We start from the raw sequence: 9,738 nt of genomic DNA, 5'->3' as shown, positions 1-9,738 counted from the left end.
GGACACTCTGTATACACATATACGTACATACATACTATTTTCAGAGTAAACAGTTTATATCGAGAAACAATTGTATATCGAAAGTGGTACATTGTCACGTTATGGTTCAGAAAAAATTAAAAGATGTTATCTGATAATAAGATGCATAAAGACAACATTAAAATTGTTCAATATTTTATTTCAGTATTTAGTAGTCATTCGGTCTTGCGAGTTATATTTTTTGCGTATGCGACATGCGTTTTCTTTCTCCCAAAGTAATCTGACAATTTACGCACGATATTGCGCATTTTGTGAACTTTGGCACTGATTTCGAACGAGAAAATTTTGGAATTCTGCCAATGTAATATCTGATGTAACGTGAATTTAGAATAGGTAACTTCGATACATAGGCCACAACTATGAAAAACTTAATTTATCAAATAGTACTTATATACAAATAATAGTAATGTTAGACTAATGAATTATACTAATAAAAACTTTATACTGTCTACTATAAAAAAAAATTACACAAATACAAAATCTTTATTCATTATATCTTAAAAAGAACTTAAAAAAAACCTTACAATTTTGCTACATTACCTATAAGAGTGAATTATTTGGCCACGTATGGATGGAAATACGATTCATACAAAAATCTTAAACTGCGACACTTTTTTTCAATAACATTTTCTAATATTTACTTATATAAAACATTTTAATAATATGCATTACCATTATTAGTCATAAACAGGCAAGAGTGGCAAAAATATATGAGGAGAATACTGAAGTTAGCTCGCTGATAAAAGTTTAGTATTGCGCATGCCCGCACACAGTGCGCAAGTGTTGCAGTACGGGGGCATATATCCTACACGGTAAAATTATCTTAAACTGATAGGATATATAAGACAGCTAGCTGAATAAATGATACAAGAGTTACGTGTTGTAATTTGCAATATTTCATTCTTCATCACTCTTCTACACTTATATATCGCAAAATAACGGCTAAATGTTTTATAACTTTATAGTAATCATTTTATATATCTGTAAAATATGGTTGCGCTACTTATCATTCTGACGAATCGACTAAACTGACGATAGTTTTGGTAATAGTAACAATAAGAACTGAAATTATAACACAATACTAATTTAATATAAAGACATCTGATAAAATGCTTGCACGCAAATTATCTTCACTTCTTTGTTTTTACCTATGCTGTTCAAATCTTGGAGTTAACTTATATACTGGAAATAATCGCCGATCATTTGTTGACTGATCAGATCAGTCGTGGGCGTTGACAAATGAGATGGTTCGTCTGTGACCTTAACACGATTCTATTTTTTTCGTGGATGCATCGATTCAGAAGAGTGAGAGGGAGAAGTGACGCAATGTTCGCGTATATGCGGTGCGAAGCGGATATCAAAAGAAGAAGAGAATCTGTATGAAGAAGCAGAACCGTGCGAACCTCCATCGTGGCCGCATCATTGTCGCGTATTTCACCCTTGCACGCGCGCACGAAAATACAACATCAGAACTCAAGCGCGACTTCTCTCGATCGAATTAAAGCATCCAAACTTTTTTAAGAGTAGAAGTAGATTAGAAAGGATCTTCAAGATGGTTTACGAAAGCGACTTCTACACGACCCGGAGACCCTATTCGCGGCCGCTAGTGTCCTCATACAACGTCACGGTCAGTATATTCTGCGACTTTGAGTTTTTCTTTTTTTTTTGCGTCAAGAGAGAGCGGGCTGGAAGTATGTATAATAATATTTGCTATACGTGATACTACTAACACTAAAACACGAGAGAGAGCTCCGTTTATGATCAGGAAGTACTATTCCTGTCACTATATATTCACCCTTCGTCTGATCGCGCTGAATCGCGCTGACGTCTCACAGCGGCGTGGTTGATTTTTTGTTTAATCGGTGTAACGATGTTCTTTGTCTACACTATCATTTGTTTTTTCCGGAATTACGAATATTTGATAAGTTTTGCTTATTTGGTCTTTGACAATGGATTTATCAAATTTCATGATTTTTGATGACAAAGAGAACCATGCCTGAAAATGTTGAGGCATGGTATTTTTATGGTATAAGTGCGAAAAATCAGTTATCACTTCGAGCCGAAACAGCTCACTATAGGTAGCTAACAGTAACATTTATATCAATATTATAAGTTTTTACTCAACAATATTGTGCAATATAACATGGTACGTAGTAGTTACATTGAGTAAGAAGTTATAATATTATAATAATGTGTAACTGTTATTTTATGTTTATTGAGAGGTTAAATAATTAACTATCGACATCATTAATTCACGTAGGTAAATAATCGCGTAGAAATAATATATTTGATTTATTATATTTAACCTTTCGCAGACTCTAAAAACGACCTACTAGTTGAACAGACTGAGTCTGTAAAATCCACGCAACTTTAAACTCGAATATTTGCGTGAAAAATAAATATTTTTAAAATTTTTAAAATTTTTTAAATTTTATTTCTGCGTAAAAAAAACAAATTAAAACGACCTTTAGTAGTTTTGAAAATATACACGTTTTAAAAAACTGATTTTTACTAGAGATTTTTATATTGATTTGAAATTTTTGAGTGAGTCTAAGAGACTCATGTTTGTCCACGAAAGGTTAATTCGCGTCAAGTTCTTGGATTAAATTTCTTTTAAAAAAATATTCATTGTAAATTGATAAAAACTTTTTTTTTATTTTCTAAATCAACTTTCAGAATTTTATTAAAAAATATGTAAGTAAACAAATATAAATAATATTAATATAATATTTCATGATTCAACGTTTTTAATATTGCGTTAGAACCGAAAAAATAAGTTGCAAATAATAACGTTGATCCGCATTCGACCAGTCGCAATTTTATTACGGTCGCGACCGATATTCCGCTGAGACGTCGCAAAGCGCCTAAACTGAAAAAAATTTGGCACTTGATTCTATCCTTGATTCGTTGACGAGATTGATCGACAACAGAAAGCGAGCGATGCGATCAGAAAATATCTGGTACGTGTTATCGTTGATAAAGAACCGCGTTATACTTTCAAAAACTTTCTCAAGAAAAAAATCAACATCGTCGCTGCCGTTCGTCATTGAACTCGATATCACGATTCTTAGTCAATTGTCGACTTCCACACTTCACTCCGACCACTGTCTCACCACTTTTACTATTTATACTAGCACTTGACTATATTACCAAATTTATCAATTTGTATCACATCACTTACCATTGTTGCTCCTGTGCTCAAGGAATGTGCACTCGATGTCCCAAAGAAACAGCGAATCGGTTGAACTTACGGTCGAAAGAAAAGGATATAATAAGAATTTTAGAGAGCAAAAAGACTCTCCCGCAACAATATATGTAATATCTACAATATACACAACTTTTCACGGAGTTTACAGCTCCGGCGCGAAACAAGTTTAAATTGAAACATCACAACAGAGACCTAGACACAATATATGTTCTGTATATTCCTTTTTGTTATTTTATATATATACATATATGTACATATATATACATATATATATATACGCACAAAGCAATAAACTGGTAAATTAGCCCTTTTATCAGAACTTATGATTTACATATGTGTTTTTGTTGTTGTTTTATGTTTATATCGGCTATTCTTGACAAATTCAAGAAATGGCATTCAGCTGTTGTCTATAACTCTGTGACAGACTGAAAATTCTGCATGTGTGTGCGACATAGACTTGCAGCACATAATTTGTGTTAAATTACAATTCGATCTGTTTGTAGAATTATTGTTTGAGTTTTGTTATAAACCGCGCGAACAACATGTGTTTTTTTATAATAAACATTTATTACTTGCGAGTGAATGATACTTCGATGTGTTATCGCACGAATGTATGAAATCGCATTATTTAAAACTGACATAAATACGCGTTACATATTATTGCATTTAATAAATACGCGTACTATATATATATACGTAAAAAAAAATCTTGACATCACGCATAAATTTTCGATAGCTAAGAATAAGATTTGTATTTCTACGATATAAATTTCGAACATAATATCCTTTTGTAGAGATATTAAACTAAAATTTTTTGATGTATATTTTGAAGAATATTACCACTCGACTTGGATTGTCATTAATCAAGCTCATTTTTTCACTGGCAGATCTGATTGTAAGATTTGCTGTGTCGCAGAAGCGTCTGAGTTTAACATCGTTAATAAAGTTATCGTAAAATTATTTTTAAAACAATATCTGCAATACTATGAATAACTTTTATTTTGCGATTCTCTGTCTTTTGCGGTCAGATATACAATAAATTTGATTTTCTTATATTAAATGTATTATTACATATTATTTTGTAGTTTTTTTAGTGATATTTCAACGTGCGTATTGACATATGTTAATTGATATAAGTACTAATTGATTTCAAAATCCAAAATCCTAACTATCACAAAAAAAAAAACTTGTTTTATAGATAATCATTTGCAAAGATTATTAAGATGTTCGCTCGCTTTGCGTTTCCCGCGACTCGAGAGAGAATCGGTGTTGTGTTACTCTGCCCTAATTTAGACGCATCGCCGGCGCGACGCCGGCAACGCCCACCGCCGAATTTTGTTGACGCGAGGATTCATACGCGCCTGCTGACGTCAGAACACTCTTATACATTTATATATGGAGTTGTCGTCGTTCCCATATATCGCATATATGTATATCTTCGTGGAACATGTGTTGAAAAAGCCAATATCGAGAAAAGTAATTATCTTCCGAGATCCCTGATAAACGACAAATAATCCAATATATAAAAATCTTGATGTGAAAAATAATCTCAAGATAAAATCATAATCGTCTTTTGGGATTTTATACTACTATATTTCTAAGTATTTAATTTTTATGCAATTAAAAGTATAAGAAATAAATATAGAAATGTATTTTTGAAGCAAGAATGTTCTCAGTTCTCTTTGATACGTTAATTGTATTTTGTTGAATATATTATATATATATGTAACCGCGCGAAGCCCTCACACACACCAGGCGCGCATGGCTCACTGACGTGCGCCTGGCTAAAGGTCGGCGCTAATTGGCCTGATTTACTCAACAATTACTTCTTTGCTATAAATAATAGAAAAAAATGGTTCAGGACTTTTCTACTCAGTTTTACTTCTTCTACCTGCCTACGAGAGATGTCACACCAATTCTGGGACACTCTGTATATATATATATACATATTCACACCGAGATTTTCAGGATAATACGACGCTTGTGCTCATCACGTCGTGATGTTTTATTTTATGACGATATCTTTACAACCACACAGATTAGATATACACACACAAAATAATATAATACACACACACATTTTATATATACATATATACAGAGTATCCCAAATAAAATGTTACAAGTTGTTTTCTCAGAATCTAATAAAGATATTAACAAAAATTTTTTTTTAATTAAATGGTTCAGTGGGATTAATCTTCTAGTGTGTAACAGATTTTTTTGGAAGCAAATGCTATAAGAGAAAGAGGGCCGCTCAACATTTTTTTAAATGGAAAGTGGTATTAATTTTTTGTTATTAATAGCTGCCATCAACTAAATAACACTTACTTGAACCATTGTTTTTATTGTGCATAGTTGCGGAGGTATCGCGAAAAATTTGTTGCATTGAGAAACATTGATCGAGATGATCCTATAAAGTGGCCACCTTGATCACCAGATTTAATCTCTTAGATTTCTTTTTATAGAGTTACACTAAGTAATGGCAACTGTTCCTACAACTGCGGAAAACATGAAAATAAAAATACGTACTGCGTGTGCATCGATTACTCCTTGAATATTGTCAAATGTTCGAGAGAGTATTTGTAAAAGACTTAATAAGTACTTGAAAGTCTAAGGACATTATTTTGAATAAAATATTTAATAAAATAAAAATACTAACGATTTTTCGTTTTTTTCTCCTTTTTTTGCTTTCCCAATGTTTCTCATTGCAACACATTTTTCGCGATACTTCTGCAATTGGTATTCTAAATAAAGTGTTACAAGCTGTTTTTTTAGAATCAAATAAAAATATCAACAAAAAAATATATATACATATTTCGAGTCTTATATATATGTATATGTATATAAATATATGTACACATAAAATCGTATATACATATATATACGTATATATATGCATATATACATATATGTATACATATATATGTACTAATTTAAATTACCTAATTATATTATTCTCAATGTGTGACAGAAAAAGCTTTGGTAACATAGAAAACGAAATAAAAACTAGTTCCGACATATTTTCTATTTAAAAAAAAGATAATTATATGTACATATATACAAGGTGTTGTAGTGAGTTTATACGTATGAAAATCGCTATATCTTTTGAATAACTGATTATATTGTCACCAAACTTTGCAGGAACATTACTCTTGAAATGACATTTTTTTCTTACAAGGTTATTCAAGGTCATTTTGTTTTTTGCTGATTTTGTAATTATGACAAACTTGCAAGATCATTTGAAGGTTATGTTGAGTCTTGCAAAGTATTTTGGGTCTAATGAGTTATTTCTGATGTTTTAAAACTTTTTTATTGCTAAAAATTTACGGCAAGCAGAAAATTTATTGTAGAACAATTTTTGTGATGTTTTCAAATTTCCTGTTTGCCGTGAATTTTCCACGATGAAAAATTTTTGAGACATCCAAACTAATTCATTGAGTTCAAGAGACTTTGTAAGACTCAGTATAACCTTCAAATGACCTTCAAAGTTTGTTATAATTTTACTGATAAAATCAGTAAAAAACAAAATAACCTTGAATGACTTGAAACCTTGAAACTTGTAAGAAAAAATGTCATCCCAAGAGTAATGTTTCTGCAAAGTTTGACAATCTGATCAGTTATTCAAAAGATATAGCGATTTTTGAGCGTACAAATTTGCTAAAACACCTTGTATATAAAAGAGATTAGAAATAGTGATTAATTTCAATCTAAAATTTTACTTAACAGTAAAGATTTATATACATATATATAACAGTAAAAATTTATACAGAGTATCCAACAATTACTTTAACATTTCTTCAGATTTATATACATATATATAACGGTAAAAATTTATACAGAGTATCTGACAATTACTTTAACATTTCTCGTAAGTAGGAAGAAGAAGTAAAGCTGTTGAAAAATCCTATATCATTTTAACACAATTCGTAATAGTTACCGAGATATTAATTCACAAATATTCACGAACAAGCATGCATCGGGCTGTTTTATGTTAAAATTTTGTAAAACTTCTAAATTACAAAAAAATTATAAATTTTTAAACAAAAAGTTTAAAAATTTATTTTAATTTTATTTCGAAGAAACACTTATCAGGATTCTTTTTAAACGTTTATATCTTTGAAACTACTGGAAATTTTGTAAATCTGGTTTTTTATCTATGAAGAATTGTTCAAACTTTCGATTATAAAAAACATTAGAAAAATATTGATTTTTTGTGGAGATATTCGATCTTAAAGTTGCGTGGGATCTTACAGATCTAATCTAGACAAGTCGTAGATCAATTTTTAGGTCTGGCCTTAAAAGGTTAAATAATAATATTTTTTTGTTGTGCAAAAATAAATAAGCGTAAATAGTGTTTTACTCTTCTTATCGTTATCTACTTCAAAACAAATATGATGTACGGTGTTACAAACATGTATTTATTAAAGATGGCAGTACAAATGGGGCATCTTTTGTTTATTTCACACGAAGTCGAAGTATTGAATACATTACTTTAACATCTCTTGTAGACAAGTAAAAGTGAGTAATTAAAACTGAGTCGAAAAGTCCTATATTTTGCGAGATTTGCAATAGTTACCAAGATTTTAATTAACAAAGATCCTCGAATAAGCATGCATCAGTTTTACGTGCATAAGACAGCCCGGCGCGCATCGTGCGATTACTTTTTATTATGTATATGTTGTAGTATATGCTGTTATATTAGTTCCTTCCATACGTTGCTACAGGTAACACCGCGAAGCGCGCCGGGCTGTCTTACGCACGTAAAATAGCCTGATGCATACTTATTCGCGGATCTTTGTTAATTAAGATCTTAGTAACTATTGCGAATCTCGCAAAATGGTATAGGACTTTTTGACTCAGTTTTAATTCTTTTGTCTACGAGAAATGTTAAAGTAATGTATTCAATACTTCGACTTCGTGTGAAATAAACAAAAGATGTACCATCTGTACTGCCATCTTTAATAAATACATGTTTGTAACACCGTACATCATATTTGTTTTGAAGTAGATAACGATAAGAAGAGTAAAACACTATTTACACTTATTTATTTTTGCACAACAAAAAAACACTATTATTTAACCCTTTAAGGCCAGACCTAAAAATTGATCTACGACTTGTCTAGATTAGATCTGTAAGATGCCACGCAACTTTAAGATCGAATATCTCCGCAAAAAATCAATATTTTTCTAATGTTTTTTATAATCAAAAGTTTGAACAATTTTCCATAGATAAAAAAACAGATTTACAAAATTTTCAGTAGTTTCAAAGATATAAACGTTTAAAAATAATCCTGACAAGTGTTTTTTCGAAAAAAGTTTAAAAAAGGTTAAAATTGTTGTTTCGGGTCGTTATTACCGAGACTGTGGTGTTGCTTGTTATTGACGGCGATGCACGACTGATGGACTGAGTTCTTCCTATACCTTTCTTACACTGAAGAAGACCCAAATTAGAGGTCAAAATGTTTTTTTTTGTCAAAATTTTTTCGAAAGAAGCTTATTGACCCAAAGATCTGGTTATTGCTTCGAATTGGCCACTTCCCTTCCATTATAAGTTTAAAATGAATGTTTAAACTTTTTGTTTAAAAGTTCATAATGTTTTTGTAATTAAGAATTATTATAAAATTCCAATGCAGTTTTGTAGAAAATCGTTCTTTCAGGGACAAAAGTGTCTTTTAAAAATTGTAAAATTAAAACATTTCCACAATAAATATTTTGAGACGTTTTTTGAAGAATGCATTTTTCTTGCGTTCCACTTTGACATGCAATATTTTAGCAATAAATCAATATATAGACATAATTTTTTTAAATAGAAAATTTAAATGATGTTTAAACTTTAAGAAATCTTTATCAATGTTCTGGGTTAATATAAAAAAAACAAATTGAAAAAATCTCTGGTAGTTTAAAAAAAAACTTTGGAAACGTTTGTGCGCGCCATAATTTAATAAATCGCTATAAATGTATATATATTTTGATAACATTTTGAAAAAAAACATCAATTATTTAGTATATTAGAATTGCTCAAACTAAAAAAAAAATACTTACCTTTTGAAATGCCAGTGTCTTGTCCAGACCTTAGACACACACTTTTTGCATTTCAAAATTCAAACTTCACAAAACTTAAACAAATGACACTGTCAACAACCTCTATCATTGTCTAAGGCCCTAAAGGTTTTTTTATGGCCTTCAGATTGTCAAGCTAAATTATTACCTAATAGAGACACCGGTTTAAAACTTTTGAATAAGTCTGGAAAACTCACATCTGGACTTAAAAGGTTAATTTTTGTTCAAGATGTAAGCATATCTGATTCTTTATACTTTTTTATTAAAATTTTTGAAAAAAATTGAGTGCAAAGGTTTTTAGAATAAAACTGGGTAAATGTACAGAATAGGGGAGCCCCCTCCGATCGGCTTCTCGTTTTGATATATTGTAAATATGACCTTCCTGAGTACGTTTCTAAAAGTTTTAGCCGTCGCTCATTGTTTATAAAAAA

General features: G+C 30.6%; 1 protein-coding gene across 1 annotated transcript in view; it reads left to right on the top strand.

Annotated features, from left to right (window-relative positions):
- The first annotated feature begins 1,396 nt into the window (after window positions 1-1,396).
- Window positions 1,397-9,738, top strand: part of LOC109861449 — a 10,298-nt gene continuing 1,956 nt past the window's right edge. The window contains exon 1 of the mRNA XM_020441104.1: window positions 1,397-1,666. Coding sequence (XP_020296693.1) covers window positions 1,592-1,666 — 75 coding nt within the window. The 5' untranslated portion in view covers window positions 1,397-1,591. The remainder of the gene's footprint in view (window positions 1,667-9,738) is intronic.

The sequence above is a fragment of the Pseudomyrmex gracilis genome, unplaced genomic scaffold (genome assembly GCF_002006095.1).
Source record: "Pseudomyrmex gracilis isolate BER0280 unplaced genomic scaffold, ASM200609v1 scaffold_768, whole genome shotgun sequence".
NCBI classification, from domain to species: domain Eukaryota; kingdom Metazoa; phylum Arthropoda; class Insecta; order Hymenoptera; family Formicidae; genus Pseudomyrmex; species Pseudomyrmex gracilis.
Note: the sequence above shows the minus strand (reverse complement) of the source record. Positions and strands in the feature narration are given on the sequence as shown.